General features: G+C 39.3%; 1 protein-coding gene across 1 annotated transcript in view; it reads right to left on the bottom strand.

Moving 5' to 3' along the window:
• Positions 1 to 20,090, bottom strand: part of LOC146004155 (histidine decarboxylase-like) — a 155,622-nt gene that overhangs the window by 54,273 nt on the left and 81,259 nt on the right. Inside the window, exons 5-6 of the mRNA XM_083142821.1 lie at positions 19,447 to 19,581; positions 6,390 to 6,533 (exon numbers count right to left, since the gene is read on the bottom strand). Of these exons, the coding sequence (XP_082998947.1) occupies positions 6,390 to 6,533; positions 19,447 to 19,581 (279 nt within the window). The remainder of the gene's footprint in view (positions 1 to 6,389; positions 6,534 to 19,446; positions 19,582 to 20,090) is intronic.

The following is a 20,090-nucleotide window of genomic DNA, read 5'->3' as shown; positions in this document are numbered from 1 at the left end:
ATATAACCTAATACAGCACTAAGTGTAATAAAATGTTACAGCGATAAAATAGGTACGATGTAGAATAATGCATTGATAGTAACATTAAATTTCAAATTTTTTGAAACAATTTATTCTACGATACCTCTAAAAATTAATAATTCAATAATGCAATGGCCAGATACATCATCACGTCCAATTTCTACAATTTATAACATATTATTATTTAAATTATCTATTAGTGTTTTTATTAATTCACTACCATTCTTACTATTTACTGAAATAAAGGAATATTTTTCTAGTGCTGTATTTCGGAACTTTGTAAACTATAGCTCTTATGAAATGGACACTGTCGATCTTTGATGATAGCATATTATGCACAAATACACTAATTTTGTTACTTATTGCAATTTAAGTGATTCCAACCACTCCTTATATTTAAATGTTACACAGGATGTTTTTGTTTTCACGTAGAATAATCTGATACATAATTTCTTAACTGATTATATTTCAATTTCACGTGTGACGTGCCGTAGTCCTACTTAGTAAAAATACCAGAATTAATTGATTCATTTCGCCAGACATTACTGTTGCTTTTATTGGCAATGAATATTGTACTGTACTGTATGTTACATATTCGGCAGTATTCAGTTTAATAAAAAGCAACCCATGTTTACTGAGACCTTTTTGCTTCTACTATCGTGTACTTTTCACCGTTTAAGTTTGCGCTATCACTTATGATACACCCTGTATACATGACATTGTCTATATTGTAGCGTGACGTCGGGTAAGGTACGGGATCGAGTCACGCCGGGACGTAGCTCAGATAAATACGATAGGTCTTAAGTTTGACTTGGCTAACCACCTCTACCCTTAAGGGAGCTGATGAAGGATTGTTGGGAGCCTGTGGTGTTGAACGCTACTCACCCCTTGCTGTAGGTCTGGCCCTCGGCTTCTGGCATCGGCGACGGTGACAGGTGCCCGCTGGAGAGATCGAAGATGACGATAAGAGACGGCAGGCAATTCGGCGACTTGTTTTATGGCTTGCAGATTCTTCGGCTGGCTTAATCCGGACTGCTTATGGACTTCTCGCTTGTTGCCGCCTCGCAGTGTCGCGATCTCTCAGCAGGCCGTCGTCCTCTTCTCGTCGATCAGTTTGGTGGTGATATTGGAGCGAAGTGAGAGATCGATTTACCGTCTCCAGCGGTTTTATACATTGGATCTGAGTCATAAGTTGGTGGACTTTGCACCTCCACTGTGCACCTGGGGTATCCCTGGATGCAGATGGAAATTTACAGTGGAGGTGCACTCACCGCTGGCGAGGGCCGTTGCCTTGCTGACTGTGCAGAGCCAAGTGGAAAGTTCTTGTTGCTTGGCTCTGCATTCGGTGGAATGTGGGGTGAATGAGCGTTCAACTTGCGAGCTTCTGAGCGATGTTTGAGGCAAATTAGTGTTTCTACCTTTATGCTCCCAATTCCTTCATCAATATATACCCTGTACCAGCTCACTGTAGACCAAGCGAACGACAACAAGTCTCTGCGCAAGTAGTGACGCGAGACGGCTCCACCAATGAACAGGAACGGGATTGCGTAATGGACGACTGGAGTTACCCGCTTTTACTGGCTTTCACCACTCTATTTCCCTCCTCCTTCTCTGCCGCTATGCGAGGCCCTGCTCCACAGTTAGCTGGGACAGAGTATAGATCGTACCATCTGGCAAGAGGTGGTGGCACTACGATTCCGTGGCAGAGCTGCAGCAAATAAGCCAATGAATATTACCCGGAATGCGGCACTTCGATTACAGTGGGTGCAAAGAATGTCGCCATTGGTCCCTAGAACAATGGAAAGACATCGTGTGGACTGACGAATTACTCTACACATTGTGTCGATCTGATCGACGTTTGCGGACTTGGCGAATGCCCGGGAAACGGTTCTTACTGGAATGTATTGTCCCCATTTATTTATAGCATTATTTATTTATTTATTTTAGAAATTTCCAGTACAGCAGAAGCCATTTTAAACCAGAAAGAAACATGGTAAAAAAAACGGTAAAACTAGTGCTCAAAATGACATCAACAAGAGAACAAGACAAAACAAAACATAGCATTCCAGAAATCAGTTTCCCAAATTTCTAAAATAAATAAATAATGCAATAAATAAATGGGGGACAATACATTCCAGTAAGAACCGTTTCCCGGGCATTCGCCAAGTACGCAAACGTCGATCAGATCGACACAACGTGTAGCGCAATTCGTCAGTCCACACGATGTTTTTCCATTGTTCTAAGGACCATTGGCGACATTCTTTGCACCCACTGTAATCGAAGTGCCGCATTCCGGGTAGTAATCATTGACTTACACAATTTTTGTGTAAGTTGATGATAAAAGACGAATAACTGCTGAAAATATCTGTTTGGTTTGAGATGTGAAACTGGTTAGGAAGCCTATGGAATAATTAACGTTGTATGTGTGAGAGTTTGGGAGTTGTAGTGTGGAAAGTTTCCTTGCTCCGTGTTTTATGTCCACACATTCTGAGAGAGAGTTCGTGGAGTGGGATGCTACATCTCATGTTTCCATTTATGACCTAATCTAGAAATTTCATATCTGCAATGTATCTACGTGATTCTGGGGTATTAATATGCAAATTTTTGAGCTTATCTCTCTTGGATAGTGTCTTGGTGCCACTACTCTAAATCGAATAATGGAGAGGAGAAAGCTGAGAACATTGTCGATCTTGGACATATGAGAATGAACATCTACGTATATTCCAGATGGTGGACAGTATTCTAAAATGGGGGACACAAATGTTTTGAAGCTTATGGACAGTGCTCTTGGGTTATTGATTTTGGTGAATCTTTGCAGTGGGCCTAGCATACGTGTTGCTTTCTTTGTGATGGTTGAGATGTGATCTTCAAAAGTGAGTTTTCAATCTATAAGGATACAAAGATCTCGGTGTTCTGCTTCCGTCGGTAGAGGGAGCTCATTAAGTGTATAATTACTTTCAAGAATGTTGTTTCAGAGAAATTGTTCTGTGGGAGCATTTAGATGTGTTTATGGACAGTTTCCATCGTTGGAACCATTCAATTAATCTATTTATGTCATTTTGGAGAAGGTGCGTGTCTGATGTCTGTTTTACTTCCATAATAATCTTGAAATCGTCAGCGAACATTAGAATAGTGCTTGAGATGGGGGAATTGAAGAGGTCTGTGAGATCATCCAGATATAATGCAAATAAAGGCCAAGAACGCTTCCTTGCGGCACATCAGACATAACAGGAAGCCAGTTAGAATGAGAACGAGGAAGTATAACGCGTTGTTGTCTGTATCATAGATCGTCTTTCACTATTATTAACGTGTTTCCAGTGATGTTAAATCTGTTAGCTAATTTATGCAGTAAATAATGGTGATCCACTGAATCAAAAGCTTGGACAGATCAAAGTACACGACATCCAACTGATTACGATTAGTGATGACGCTTATGGCATAAGATTGTATAGAAGATAAATTGGTAAGGCATGAAGAATTTGGAAGAATGCCGTATTGTGCTGGGTTAATGTAAGTGGATGTGAATTTAAGAAGTCTATTTTATACAATTCTTCACAGACAATAGCAAGGTACGAGAGAAATGGACCTTTAACATGTAGTATCTTTCGCAACGCCAGATTTAAAAATAGGAATGATGTTTGATTTCTTCCATTGAGTGAGAAAGCAGCCTTCAGAAAAGCACCAATTGTAAAACATTGCAAGAGGAGTAGCTAGTGGGTGAAGGAATGTAGTAGGAATATTGTCTGGTCCAGATGCTTGGTTAGAAGAAAAGAAGGCAAGGAAGTGTAAGACTTCGCCTAGTTCTGTGAAGATGGTACAAAGAGAGTGAGAGCAGTCATATTTGATAGGTGGATGATCTAAAACATCATTCGAAACGTTTTTTTTAAAAAAGTTTAATTGAACAGTTCAGCTCTATCATTACCAACAGCTGAAATGCCATTGTGTCTTAATTCCAAAGGGATGCGTTTGGATTGTTTCCGTGAATTTATCAATGTCCAAAACCTCTTTGGATTAGTAAAGAGTTCATTTCAAACTGTTTACACATGCGATGTATTTCTGATTCAATTTTTTTGTTGTGAAATTCGGCGGAGGTATGATGATAGTATGGGGCTGTTTTTCGAGGTGCGGTGTTGGTTCCCTGGTCTTGTTGCGTGGATCCCTGAATGCCGATGCCTATAGCGCATACGTATTCGACAACTCCGTGCACCCCACCTTGTGGCAACAGTTGGGAAGTGGCCCTTTTCATTTCCAGCATGACAACGCGCTCGTCCAAAAAGCAAGGGCCAGAAGAGAGTGGTTTGACGACATGGCAGTGAATGTACTCGACTGGCCACCTCAGAGCCCTGATCTGAACCCCATGATCATGTGGGATGAGTTGGAGCGTCAGTTCCGATCCAGGTCAAACCGCCCAACACCACCACCGTGCTGATCGCCATTTTGCAGGGGGAATGGAAGCGACTACTGGCCGACATTTACCGCAACCTGGTTGGAAGTCTTCCCGAAGAGTAGAGGTGGTAGCTGCGAATGGCAGACCTAACCCATAGTGACACCAGACCAGCTCCAGGTAAGCACATTCTTGCGGGTGCCCGTTCACATTATCGACAATATAGGTATGTTCTATGTCTACGTTTCGAGAGAGGACCTCTCCTCTCCTCTCGTAATTGGACGAGGAAATTTATTTTTGCTGGTGGTGGGAATCCAACTTACGATTGACCTGCGAGTTTACTAGTAACCTGGTGCATTAACCCACGCGGGAACCAGATGTAAGACAGCTACGTTAAACCGAAAGTTCCCTTAATACTGTTACACCTTGTGTGCTTGCCAATTGTTCCTTAGTGGTTATTTCATCAACAAAACTTCAATCAATAGAATGGCATCATCCACTTTCTGTCAACAAACCGAAGAAAGGCAAGCAAACTTTCTCCATCCACAAGACATTGACCACTGTGTTCTGGGACATACATGGTTCATTCCTTACTGAGTTCATGCGGCATGGTCAAACCTTCATTGCGATTATACACATATTGTGCGGCAATGAAGAGACTGAGAAGAGTCATTCAAAATCGCAGGAGAGGCCTCTTGATCATTAACCATGACAACGTGCGATCTCATATCGCCACAGATGTTTCGGTAGAAAATTTGGGAACACCCAGCCTACAGCTCTGATCCCGTCCCTAGCGAATATCATATTTTTACAAAATTTAAGGAGTTTTGGGGAGTAAAGCTTTGATGACTACAAAGAGGTCCTGCGAACGATATCTACATTACTCAATGGTTTGGCGGCAGAAGTTTATGACGATGGTGTACGAAAACTTGTACTGTCACTGTCATGAGTGCCTGTGTAGAAAAATAGCTAACGTTATGTACACTCACCGGCAATAAAAATGGGACACCTAGATCCTGAAATATTAGGTTTCCTGCATGGCGTTAGGGGTGTTGTCTAACTCAACGGCGATAATTTGATTTTAGTAGCAAATTTTCAATGGCAACTTCTACCAACGCCGTAGAGATAGGCAACAAACATAACGAATTGCAAGGAAACTAGTATTTCTAGGATCTAGATGTCTCATTTTTATTGCTGGTGACTGTACATTCAGAGTAATTGGGTTTAGTTAAACTAACTTCTTTCGTTCTTTTTCTATTACCGAAACGGTAATACAGTAAACCTCGTTAATACGGACTAATTGGGGGGATAAGTTGACCGCTTTAACGAAAGTCAGGATTAACTTAAATAACCTAAAAGAATAGTAGAAAGTGTATTACAACTCCGTTTATAGCAACAAAACACGTTTATTATGGTGTATTTAAAGGGCATAGGTTTATACGGCCACGTATTATAATGACCAGAAGTTTACGAGAATATGCCGACGGTATTCCTGTGTCAATAAATCTGTGGGAAACACAATTTCGTCAGTGGTTGACTGCCTTTTCTTTCGGAAGTTCTCCCATGGACGTTGGATGTACTTATTCTTTGCCGTTACGGAGCAATATGACGAATGCGATTGTTGACTTCTAGAGACATTTAACACCTTGCATTCTGCTTTTTTTTCTGTCCGGATTAAGCGAAGTCCGGCTGATCGGGGTCCGGATTTACGAGGTTTTACTGTACCACTTTCTGGACGAGCCTCGTAGTATGAAGAAACTGATGATGCAATACACTGTCATAGACATATCCTTACATCTCAATAGACACCTGGAGATCAAAAATGTAAATAGAATACTAGAAGCATACCACATATCGTGCAATCCTCAGCCCGAATTCCATTCTCCATAAATTTTTTCCTAATTGCAGTAATCTTTCTGGCTTAAATCTCCTTAATTCATAAATTTCACATATGTATTTATTAAAGAGCTTAAATTATACTTACGAAGAATGGAACGAGTCCCTTCTCCCTGTCTTTGTGGATGGCTTCGATGAGCTTGTCTCCTCGAAGACTCAAAGAATCGTCGCTTTCGATGTATCGCATCTTCACCAAGCTTATCAGCCCGGCCTTTTCCAGAGAGGAATGAGCCTGAGAGAAAAAAAAAATTGGATTATTTCCTGAACTCAAGGGAATCTACTGCTCTACCAAGAAGAGAAAACCCTCTTGCGCTGTCATCGAATTTTCAATCCTATGCGAGGGAACGGAGGCATGCTTGCCATGTATGTCATCTAGTCCTGCCCCTGCGTTGCCAAAATGTGTGGCGTTTTTCAACGCATCGTCGTCGCCTTTACTCGGAGCCAAGTGTTTGAGTATGCCCAAATGAAAAGGAGACCTTTGCTGTAGCGGCATTGTATCTAATCGAAGAAGGTAAATATGTTTGCCGATAGATGGTGCGGTGTTTGTCCCAGATTGCTGGTGTAGCGAACGGCTTTGCCTGTTGTTTCCTCAGTTGGCGAGAGTTGTTTTGTGCAGACAGGTACAGTATGGATTCCTCCAGATCAGCGCAGAGGTGATAGTGCTGCTCCAGGACAACGTTAGGCCACATGTGGCCAAGACGATCCTCGACCTGCTGAGATCATTTCAATGGGAAGTCCTCACACATCCACCATACAGCCTCGATATTTCCTCATGTGACTTCCATATCTTCGGTCCCTTAAAACAATCACTGAAAGCTCAACGATTCACCTGTGACAAGGAAGTGCAGAACATCGTGGAAAACTGGATCCGTAAGCAACCCAGGAGTTTCTACACTGAAGCCATCCACTCCCTTCCTACGCGCTGGGATCAGTGCATCAATATCAATGGCAATTATGTGTAGGTATCATGTTACACGCTATGTAATGAAAATATTCTGTAATATAATATTCTTTAGATAAAACCGTTGTCTCCTTTTCATTTGGGCATATCTTATATTATCACGAAGGAGAGACCGTCCATTGGGAAAGCAGAGACGTAATATTTAACGCTGTTGATTTTTTTTACAAAGAAAAGTTATAAATATATATGGCAATACGGGGACACTAGTGTAACTGTTGACTGCAGGAGCAGTTAACAAATGACTGTCCATTTTAGTTCACGAGTTGGCCGCAGTGTTTCTCTTATTTGTAAGACTGTAGTTTTATGCTATTATTCGTTGCCCAGAACAATTTTGACTCGATGCTGAATACATACACGAGTAAGCCTAATTCTTTAGTCCCACGTAATTATAAAAAAGGGTCATTTGCAGACAGTCTTCTCATTTGGAACCGATTTCTGATGAAACCCTTGAATGTAATCTGGTTGAAGAGGAATATGACGTTTTCCTGACGTCAGATTTATTAAGCACTCGTGTTCGAGCTTTCTTGGATTGCGTTTGATACTTAATTCAAGTAATGGACCTCACCGATGGTATACTGGCTAACGTTGTCGCCTCCTTGTAGTTGAAAGGTCATGAGTTCGGTTTCTGGTAGATGCAGGATGCAAAATGCTTTCGATCATTCTTTAAACTTTTACGCCCAGTTGTTATTAGACAGACTGAGCATAAAACTGAGAAATCAGTCAATTATTCATGGACAGCCGATGGCGTGGAGGTAACGTCGTCGCCTTGTAATCAAGAGGTCCTGGGTTCGATACCCGGCAGAGGCACATAGTGGTTCGTATCCCACTTTAAACTGTAGGCCCAGTCACGATTAGCTTATCTGTGCATTAAGTTGGGTTCAAACAAAAACTCAAAAGAAACCCTCAGTCACTTATTCTCATAGACATGATTAGGGCTAGGATGTTCATTACTAAGCATGTTTTTTTTTTTTTTGTAACGGTGATGTGGTCCTCAATATATAGAAATTCATATTATGAAGAAATTAATTAATTAAGGTGCATTTTAATGGCATATTTGGCCATTTCTACGTGATATAGCATATTTTGATTGATTATCGGCATATTCAGCATATTTTCGCTTTTTCAAGTAATATACAACCATTTTTGACGTGGGTTCGTTCTTACTCATATGTTCACTCAAGTTTTTCAATTTTTTACAATTATACATCCCAGTTTATTTTCTCAAATACGGTGAAAAAATTTGAATATCTTCCTGCTGCTATGGACGAATCAGGAGTACCACTAGTGCACCAAATAGAAGTCGTGAATGAAATTGTCAATAACTTACATGGTGCTTATGGTGAAGTGGGACAAGTGTCAACGAAGATAAAGAAAGTTTTGGAAAAAAAAGAAAAAAACAAATTGTACCATTCATTGTGCTCTATTGAAAAAATTTCATTGGAAGAGAAATGTTCTTTCGATACTACAGAACTTGAACCGAATGCCATTGTTCACTTTAAATATGCTCGTCTTGTGTCAGCCGAAGTAGAAAGAAGCTTTTCTCAGTACATAAGGCTTTGTTGGTTGACAATAGGCAATCATTTTTATTTGAAAATTCACAGAAAGTATTCATTGTACGTACATTGCAACTCAGGGCTCATAAAGTGAACTAAAAATAGTATGTGAAAATATCTCAGCATATGTTAAATATTGATGTTTGAGCAGGACCCCGTAGCGGAGTGGTTAGCACATCGTGCTACGTGAGAGTGGCCACGAATTTCATCACATCATTACCCATCCCCATCTTCGCAAATTAGCCAAAAGTGGCATAAAAATCGAAAGCAATTCAATCAATCAATATTGATGTTTGAAACAGTTGAGTTTTCTTATTTTAGTGTTCTTCTTTTAAATAAATTAGGTCATAAGAGCATTTTTTTCATATTTTGATGATTTTTAGGTCATGAAAATTCTAGCCCTATACATGATTAACAAAACGAAATTCACACGACGTTAAACAGCCTAACAACGAAGCCGCTCCTGTGACTGGAGCCACAATCTCTCTACCCGAAGCGTGTCAGTTAAAGCCCTGATCAGAGCACGAGCGTTTTATTGTGCTTTTTCTTTCACCTGCTTAATGCAATAACCATTCTCATCGTGGCGATTATCCTACAGCAGCCATTCATAAACTGTGGTCCGCGCATAGGCGTCTCCGGAACGCATGCGGTGCATGCTGCGCATGCGTCAATTCTGGGAAAAAGGACAGCTTGCTCTGCGACGACATTAATGAGCATTTCTACATTCTAATTTCTTCATATAGGTAGGAGAAGTATTTATTTTACACGAGAGCGCAGCGGCGCGATTCACGAACTGTTAGTAGTCCGATATGTAGTCTAATATGTAGCCGCGTCAGGCTTGTGGTCAAATTTGTAGTCATTTCCTGAATTTGCGATTCTTGAAACTGTCTACAACGGTCTACAGGCTACAGTCGACTACATATCGGGCTACAGTTGTAGACAGTTCTTGTAGGACCCTTTTTAACCCTCCTAGAGCGGGCTACAGCGAACTACATTCGTCATATTCTGTGTTTGTGTATGACATCCAACTTCAAAGAAGAAAATAGAGCTTCCAAAATGGCCCATAATCTGTGTTTTCACGTTTTCGAAAAGCAGAAGGAAATGACAGTGGGCATTTGCGTGTACTTAAAACACATCTTAGAGATATCGGAAATCCTTTTTCTGTTTCGAAAATATCTTCATAGTAATTTGTCACTGAACAGGAGGTGCCGGATTGATCAAAATTGTGGAACCTCATTTTCCCAACAAAAGGATTGTTTCTCTCTCAACCTCCTGTAATCCAAGTTAGTAATAATAATAATTATCCATATCTTGCATTAATTTATATGAAAATACACTTCCACGAGCAGATTAAGTTTGGTAGGCATAATTTGTTAGCACCTCTTTGCAGGCATTCCTGCTCGTGCACAATACATTTCAAAACATAATTTATCTTGTAATTAATACTTTGTGCAACTTTTAACTGTGCTAATTAGTTTCTCCTAGTTTCTAACTTACTCCCACAATCATTTCCAGTTTTGTAAACACTTCCTAATACTCCTATAAAATTTGTGAAAAATCATGAAACATTCGGAACTGTTACCTAGGATTTCATGCGATTTAAAAACAGCAATTTCATCTTCTACAGACCATAAATAATAACGACTCATTTTGAATCTTATGCATCCCATAAGCCATGACAAAATCGTAATTATACGGAAGTCAAGCCCTAACAGTATGCAGTTTGGTTTTGTACGAACGTGCTTCCAGGCAGACGGATGAGAAGCAGCAGCACAAACTTAAGTGAAAAAAAAATGTGCATAGGTTATTGATGGCTGTAACAGGACAAAAGTAAATAGTGAAAACATTTCTGAAAAGAAATGAAAACTCTTGATAGGCTACTTAAGGTTGCTAAATCATACAAACGCATGCATCGAAAATGTTCACAGTACACACACCACTTATCATAGCAGCCTATATTTTTGCCAGTTATGTACAATCGTTGTGATGATGTTTTTATTATTGTTATTTATCCATGCCATTCCATTCGCCTTCTCAATTGCCAACGATGTGGTTAGCACATCGTGCTATGATGCTAGGGGTCCCGGGTTCGAATCCTGACCTGGGCATGGCTGTTTCTGAGTGTCCATCCATCAATTTCATCATATCATCCCTCATTCCAATCTTCGCAAATTAGCCAAAAGTGAAGCAAAATAAAGCAAATCAAATCAACCTAACCGTCTCAATTGTTAACATGGGCTTCAATGAAGTCCCATGAGAGCTATTTTTCTTCTTTGTGCAGTGCTCAAGATTTGTGTGAAATATAGTTTTACATAAATTTATTAAGCATTTACTTAATTTATAACTAAATTTCACAGCACAATAATTATGCATTTATTATGAAATAATTTTTATAATGATCATGCTGCATTAATACAAATTGTTGAAACATATGTCATTAAAAATTAGATGTGGATAAAAATTGTACTTTACAGCAGGTTTTATTTACACATTGTATACTTAGGACATAGTGTAGATAGAGCACGTATTATCTGCTAGAACAAAACAGTACACTGTACTGACACAAACACATGTAAACATTTAGAGTTTGTTGTGACGATTATGTGTTCATTACCATGTGCAAACTATATATATATTTTTTATTTTTCTCAGGTTCCAAGTTCATTCTGGCTTCCCTGGGATCCAGACTCAGGAGCATTAATGCAAGGCACGGTATGGGATTTGTGCTTTGGAAGTGTATTGTACATAAACTTCTCAGTTCAAATCCTGTATCAGCCAGCATAAAACATCTTTCGATGCATATAAAATATTAGGGATATCACTATTATAAACAAGAAGCACTATATTTCCTCTATTGGCAACCCCTCAGCACATTCATGTTTAATTATGTAACACTACTTATCTTTTTTAACGGTTAAAAAATTGTGGTAGCAATTATTGTAAAACAACATAACTTTCAAAATAGTTAATACATGAGAGGAAATATTTTCCTGTAGTTTACGGTTATTACAAGCATAAGAAAACAGTTTTTCTTTCTGACGTTTCAGGAGAACACACGCTCCTTTCATCAGACATTTATTTTTGTTTTGACTAAAGATACAGTTATAACAATGGTTAGTAATTTTTTAAACAATGAGAGGAAATTGCATTAGAACATGATTTTTTAAAAATTAATTTGGTGCACCAAAGCATTCTAGTGTAAATAGGTAAAGAGTTTAGGGTAACAGTTCGTTATATTGGAGACACATTAAAATTGGATATTTTGTGTTTCGCATGGTTCGTACTTACCAATTGTGTATTGTGAAACATAGTTCAAGGTGCCATTATGCCGTTTACACAAAAACAAACACAATTTTTCATAGAGAGTAGTTTTTATTATTCCTTTTCTCGCTTCCGTAACACACAATATGGTGGGCAGAGGTTGACTACTGTTGTAGGTATGCAGTGTTTCCAACCTTCTTTACCGAAAAATACCTACTATCATGTTCGTCACGTGTGCAAATTGTATATTATTCATGGGTAGCTGACGGATAGCCCCACAAACCATTTCTGATAAGGTTAGGTTAGGTTAGGCAAGCTTAGTTAAAAAAAGGGGGGTTGGAAACTGACGGGGTTACATCATCAAACGTATGTAGCATCCAGTTCACGTAGCAAAAGCAATGGCACTTGTGCGTTGCTGAGATGTTTCTCTTGAAAAATACATGATTTCCCTTTCAAATAGATTCCAGGATGAAAGAAAATACCTCGACGAACGTTGTAAGTAGTTTCTTCTGTAAAAATTAAGAAATGTGTCTCCGATATAATCAACTGTTATCGAGGTTAGCAAAGTTTGCTATGATGCCAGGAGTTAAGGCTTCAAATCCTTCCCAGGACATGGATGTTATTGTGAGTGTCCTTTCGTCAATTTAAATATGTCATTCCTCATCCCCATCTTCATGATTAGCCAAAAGTAGCAGAAGACCAATGCAATAAATAAATCAATAAATATGTTAAAAAAATATGTGAACAGAGCATTTTTATTTTAAATCTATAATTCCATATAGTTGGTTCTTTCATTATTGTGTGATTTTAGGTATGACTTGAGATGACCGGACCCCTCTCCGATTTTCTTCATATTTGACATACTCACTAATTGAGGCCTCCTAAACACGAATCTGAAGTTAAAATTTGTCGGTCACGTCTAGAAATTGCGAACCATTGACTCTAGCCTCACGAACCATTGGCACGTGATTAGGTTAGTTTCGGTTAGGTTAGGCAAACATAGTTAAAATTTGGTGTCGTGGTAGTATCAGGATCTAGAAATTGGAAATAATTGCGAACCATTGGCACGTGGTTAGGTTAGTTCTGTTAGGTTAGGCAAACATAGTTAAAATTTGGTGTCGTGGTAGTATCAGGCATATATATATTTGTTTGTGAAACAAAAAAATTCTCGAAAATCGACAGTTTCCATTCCGAAAACTAACGCCTTATTTTAGCTTATTTTGCAATTTCTAGACGTTTCCGACTAATTTTAACTTCAGATTCGTGATTTGGAGGCCTCAATTAGTGAGTATGCCAAATGTGAAGAAAATCGGAGAGGGGTCCGGTCATCTCAAGTCGTTCCGTGATTTCTAATCCAAATTGTTACAAATGTCAACATTTCTTTTTTGTTATCAACAGGAATGCAATGTATATTCTGGAGTGTATCAAATTGTGATGTGTGTAACTTTTAAGAATTTCTTAATTCTCATTGAATGAAATTTCTGTAAATTTGAGGTGTAAGCAAATGTGATGTAAGTGGTTGTCTTATACATAGATATTACATGAGCAGCTAACAGCAGCTTGGTGTTACATGCTAAAAACACCAAACCTACTAGCATATGCATCTGATAGCAAAAACAAACATCTGAAAAGGTTAGGGTGGTTATGTTTGATTTATTTCTGATCTCAGATGCAGGTGTGAGTAGGTTAGGTATGTCACGGTTTGGTGCTTTTACCATACTCCAAGTTGCTGTCACTAGCTGCTTATAGATAATGCAAATGTATGTTGTTGTTTTTTTGCCAGGTGGTGGCAGTAGTAGTCCATCTTCTTGGCAACAAACAATGAATAACTGTCTGCTGAGAATTCCATACAGTATAACATGGGATATGAAAATCGTCCTTAAAGAAAAAAGAAGTAACATGTAGGCCTATCTTTTATGTTTCCGTAGTATGTGCATTCAGTCAGAAATGAAATTCATATGTACAAATGTAGCATGTAACATGACAATATTTTATTCATCAATTAAAAGTTTGGCCAAGTTCAAGGCATGAACAATTTTTGAGCACAAAAACATTCAAATGTTTGTTCTAATAATTAGTGACATTTGTAATCCGTGAACCTTGAACTTAATTTTCGCTAGTGATTCCAATTGTTCAGATTCTACTTTACTAGGTTTGATACTCAGTGGAGGTACATAGTGGCCCGATTAGCTGGGAATTTCTATTTACAACTGTTATCAATTGTACTCTACTGTTTTCTTGGAAATCTACTGAAACTGAATGGTTTTCTACCAAACACCTACAGTAGATCTAATGTACAGTAAAGAGAAAAAAATAATAGGCAAATAGTTCATATCTTTTAATTTTTTTCATTCCACATCATATGTTGCTTTAAAGAATGGAATTCTGTTGAAGTGAAGCACATATTGTCTCCACTTTTTTTACATTTTCATTTAAATTTCACGTTGTGTAGAACAGACCAAATAAAAACTGTTATGGACAACTCGCCTACCATTTCTTTAACATATTGGCTGTAAATATAAATTGTCATTCCTCATGATAAACGATTTGTTTTCATATCTGCTTGAAAATCTACACACAGTAGATGTTTCAAAACACCTGTTGATGTACTGAAAACAGTACAGAAGAGACACTAAAAGTGTAAATAATTTCTTTAGTATTATTTTTAATGTGTATGTCATGTGCTTAGCATAAGATGATGGCTGCTCAGCAGGGCTATTTGTGCATAAAGTTGAGTAAAGAGAAACAGTTCGTACGAAACTGGCAATGTTAATCTAAATGGGTTTGAACAGGTTAAGAAAACGTAGACGTTCCTGCTATGAACGACTAACTTAAGAAAATGTAATGCCAAACAACTAAAAATTTGACATTTGTAAAAAGAAGAAAATTGAGTTTTCACGAGATATTCAATGGGTGGATAATTTAATGGTTTCTTACTCCCTGCATTATAGATAATAATGGCAAAGCATGAAAAATCAGCTGCCTGATCCTGTGGCCGAGTGGTTAGCACATCACGCTGCGATGCCAAGGGTCCCGGGTTCAAATCCCGGTCGGGCTTGGTTGTTTGTGAATGTCCATTCATCTATTTCATCACTCATCCCATCTTCGCAAATTAGCCAAGAGGCACAACACGCGAAGTAAAATAAACTGGTACTACTTTACTATACCGGAGACACCTATCAATGTTTTATTTCGCAATTTTTTACATTGCTAACGTACTATTCTGCATTGCGGAACATTTCTTTAGGTGAAAGAATGAATTTCTAACGAAAATAATGTCTATTTCTTACAATAATGAGTACTTACTGTTGTTCCTTATTTCCCACAAACTTTCACGGGCAGCCCCAAAAATTCACGATAGCCTCACGAACCATCACGGGGACGAGGTATGCCTATTAGGTTAGGTTCCATTAGCACTCCTTTCGTTCAATTTAGCATATACGGAAAATACGAGAGCGTATTGTGCTCTCGGCAGAAAGGAAATGGCGGCAGCAGCAATAGCGCGTCGGAAATAGATTTTCGTAGAAAACCACATGCTTTCGCATTAAAATGGATCAAAACTACATTCCCGAACATCAACAACGCTACAGAAAATGATTTGCGTAAGTACTTTCTCCTGTAAATTTGAAGAACTCCGTCTCCGGTATAGTAAAGTGTTACCAATAAACTAAATCAATCAATCATGAAAAATCAGCTGCCTTTACATTTTGCATCATTCAATTGCAACACATAAGAAAAATAGTATTCCTTAGTTCTGCCGCATATTGTTTCAACAGTGACATACAGTAGAAGGTAAGGTAAAACCATAGGTAAAACATAGCATCTGTTATTAAATTTCGTGTATTTACACACAATTGCTTTAATTCAAAGAGTATTTTCACTTTATACAAATTACTTTACGGTTACGCGTACATTACGATTACTTCGCAGTTTTAACAAACTAAACTAGTTTTCTATTCATTCTGCGTAAACAAACAACTCTCGGAATCTCGAAGTACGACATGCATCGATAATGTCAAGGAAATAGCACAACAATCGATAAAAATATCGATTATTTCCATAGATATTGCTTAGTTTCGCCAAGTTCACCACTTTCCTTGTAGCCGTGCGCTGTAGACAATTAAAGATGTAGTCGATTCTTAGTAGACGGTTTCGTGAATCGCACTTTACTACATCTTTTACTACTAAAAACGACTACTTCGTTGTAGACTCGATTTTGTAGTCATTTTCGTGAATCGCCCTGCTGAACTAAGCTTAGGGTAAGGACGGGGCAAACGGACATCCTAAGGATATATTGCAAAATAACTATCAAACTGTTTATTGAAATATTACAATTATGGTCGATATAGAAAGTGTGAACATTGAGCTAACAAATAGTACAATGTATAATTCAAAATAATGAACGTTGTCCTCTAAATTGTTAAATGAATCAGTGTGTGTAGCAGTGTCCGTTTGCCCCACCATGGCGGGGCAAACGGACATGTGAGAGGGGCAAATGGACACTAGCTCAATTATGGACTGTCATGTCTCTCACAAGAAGAACACACAAAGTATGGGTAATTTCCATTTGCAACGAACTTTACGTGGAACCAGACAGAACACACTAAGCACTGCACCCAGTGTTGACCCTGCTTGTACACAACGTTGCATACACGGCACACATCTTTTGCGGTGCGTTTAACATGCTTTCCCAGTCTTGTTGTTTGATTAGCTGCAGTCAGTTTTTCTCTTTGAAGCGAGCGATGAAAGAAGGATCCGTTAATAGGTGCGATTCCCCCGTTTTTCGTTTCCTGCTCGAGGTCCCAGAAGTTGATGGCAAGGGGTTGAGTTCTTGAAATCTTCCTTGGGATGAGGCATCGTCTGTCGCTAAAGGTTCTGGTGATCGCTGATCTTGACCATTCACTTCATGGACAGTTCCAGGAATAAATGCGTGCTCAGGCAGGCGTTTTGGATTAAATGGATGAATCCCACACGCATGAAACCCATTTAGTGCATTCCCCACTGTGACCGCACGATTCCAAGCCTCTGCAAAAATGCCACCAAAGGCACTTTATTGATACCTTTCCCCGGATTTCTTCGAACGTAAACTCTACAGCCGTCGTTGTAAAATGTTTTAAGTGGCCCAAAGAACGAAACGTCGAGCGGCTGGAGTTTGTGTGTGCTGTGTGGAGGTAAACACAGAAGGTACACGTTATTGGCTAATGCCTTCTCCAGAGTTGGTGGATCTGAACAATGCGATCCGTGTCCATCAAGAATGAGCACTACAGGAGCAGGGGGTTTGACACTAATAAAATGAGCAAACTATTCCCATTGCATGTAGCCACTATTCGAAAGAACTATTTTCGTCCCAGGACGCATGCCAATTTCATAGTTCTCATTATATCTTTAACCCTTCATGATAACAAAAGGAGGCACATAGTGGCCAGTTGCAGATACACATGCCATAACACTGATTGTTTCTCCCCTTTCACAATTCGTTTGGCTCACGACTTCTCTTGCCCCGCATTGATATGACTCGTTTTGGTTTGTAGATCAGTTACATGCCTGTCACGTCACAGTTGTATATGTTGGTAGGTTTGTCCCACATATTGTGTTCGTCTAGCAACTTTGATAAATTATTGTAAAAGATGTTAACACTTGTCTTAGATAATCCTTTACCGCGAGCATATGACAGAGCCTCTGCAACATGCAAGCTGAGTTACTTGTGACGAGCTAAAAATCATTGTATCCAGTCCTTCCCTGCCATTTGTAGATCATTAAAGGAATGTGGCACACCATTTGTAAATGCATACCGATATACCAAACTGCGGAGTTCCTTATAGGTCAGACCATATCCTATAGAATCAAGTTTCAGAAGGTGCTCCACCAGTTGTACCTCCACTGCATTTGAAAGCGTAGTGTGCTGGCCAAATTTCGGAATTTGCACGTTGCTACTCACCCGTCTCTGTAAAGTGATCCGCGGAACAGACAATGTTCTTTCGGCTGTAGCTAGAGGCATGCCATCTTGTACTGCATTAACAGCCCTCTGCATATTGTCATCTGTCCAGGAACAGCGGTCTGTGGATCGTTCACGATGTCGCACTATCCTGTAACAAGGACACATTATTTTAGAAAGGCATACATCTGAAGGGTAAAACATGCATTACATACAATTCACACATGCCCTTTCGACTTTGAGTTAAATGTAGATCAGTTGCTGAATTACATAATAACTTATAGTATTTAAATGATATGCACTTTATGCATGTCCGTTTGCCCCAACACAATCCTGTCCGTTCGTCCCGCCTGTAGCCTTGGGCTTTACATTTTCGAAAAAGCCCACCAGATGGCAGCAGCATGTTGCCACAGGCTGTGTATGTCGAGGAGGCAATGACATATCGACACTACAAAGCGCAACTTTGGCGGGACCATCATAATCCAAGCAATCCTTATGTTCCGCACACAGATTTTTACTGTTTAGGTTTTTGCTAGTACAAATATCCTTACCTGGTCAGGTTTTACGCTGGATTGGCGTTCTTCTTCAAGATTTCAACCGATGTTCAACACACCTTCTCGCCAACGTTCTGCTTCAAATCACAACGCCAACCGATGGACTGTTGCAAACTTCAAAGCCAAATTATTCGTATTTTTCTTATGGACTGTCCGTTTGCCCCGGTGTCCGTTTGCCCCGCCCTTACCCTATATTACATTTCTTGGATCTGAAGTGACGCATGCGTCAATTCTGGGAAAAGAAGTATTACTTTCTTTCACTTCAGATCCAAGAAATGAAATATAAACTTAGTTGAGCGCTCTCGTGTAAAATAAATACTTCTCCTACCTATATGAAGAAATTAGAATGTAGAAATGTTCATTAATGTCGTCGCAGAGCAAGCTGTCATTTTTCCCACAATTGACGCAGGCGCAGCATGCACCGCATGCGTTCAGCAGACGCCTCTGGGTCCGCGGTTTCCAGATCCAGACTGTTGTAATTTTTAGCCAAGTGTCAAATTGTTTTATAATTTTTAGGCGTTACCCCCACACCCCCTATACGCCTTCATGGCGTGGTGCTAAGCACAGGGGAGCACTTTATTTTTTTTATGCATTTAGGAAGTATGTTTATGTAAATGAAGTTTAATTAAACTTTAAAAAGTTTAAAGGAAAGTAAATATTAGGCCTATATTATACCAATAAAATCATGGTAACATTACAAACTTCTGTAATTTGTTTACTGAATTAAGTATTATGTTGTGTGGCTAGGACGTCCTTCAACATGCATGCGATATGCTGAGGGAGCCTCAGACACAAAAAAAGTTTGGGAAACCCTGTTCTACAGAGATTTTTAAAAAGAGGCGTTAACGTATCAGAAATAGTGAATGAATGAAGTGTCTTACCTGGTCAGAGCAGTAGGCCACCAATCGACTGTTGATCTCTGCATCTTCAAGGTCAGGATCCTGCTGCTTGTAGCGCCGAATGGCTTCTGTTCGGCCAGCCAGCAGACTCACGAACGTTGCTTCGCTTGCAGTCGTCTGCAAGATAGAGAAGAATAGTCATCTTACAAACTAAAATGAACCAACCTTCGTGGTGGAGTAGTTAGCATAGCGCGCTATCATATCATGACTCATGCTCATCGTCGCGATGAGCAGAATTGGCAGAAAAGCAAACTAAATACCTAGAAATCGGTCCCAGATATCTGGATATATGTATCCTAATTCGGATTCGGATATCCGAATTATCCCAATATCAGGGTGGTTTGCAAGATTCACACTGCCCATATATCCAGTGTGCGAAATCCCGGGGGGACAGGGGGGAATTCCCCTCACCAACGATCTTGTCCGGAAATTTCCTTTCAACCAAACTTTTCCGAGGGGAGTTTTTTTCTTTCTAAGAACGAACATAAACAATTAGTTTGAGAGTCGAATATACTTTGCTGGAATAATATCGAAAACATACACAAAGAACGGACAATAAAGAGCCTCTTCTCTAAGGACACTGAATTGAACCCAGCAATCCGCAGAACACAGAAATTAGACCGACT

Source organism: Lepisma saccharinum, chromosome 21 (assembly GCF_977018435.1).
Source record: "Lepisma saccharinum chromosome 21, izLepSacc3.1, whole genome shotgun sequence".
Classification (NCBI taxonomy): Eukaryota; Metazoa; Arthropoda; class Insecta; order Zygentoma; family Lepismatidae; genus Lepisma; species Lepisma saccharinum.
This window is presented reverse-complemented; position numbering and strand designations above follow the sequence as displayed.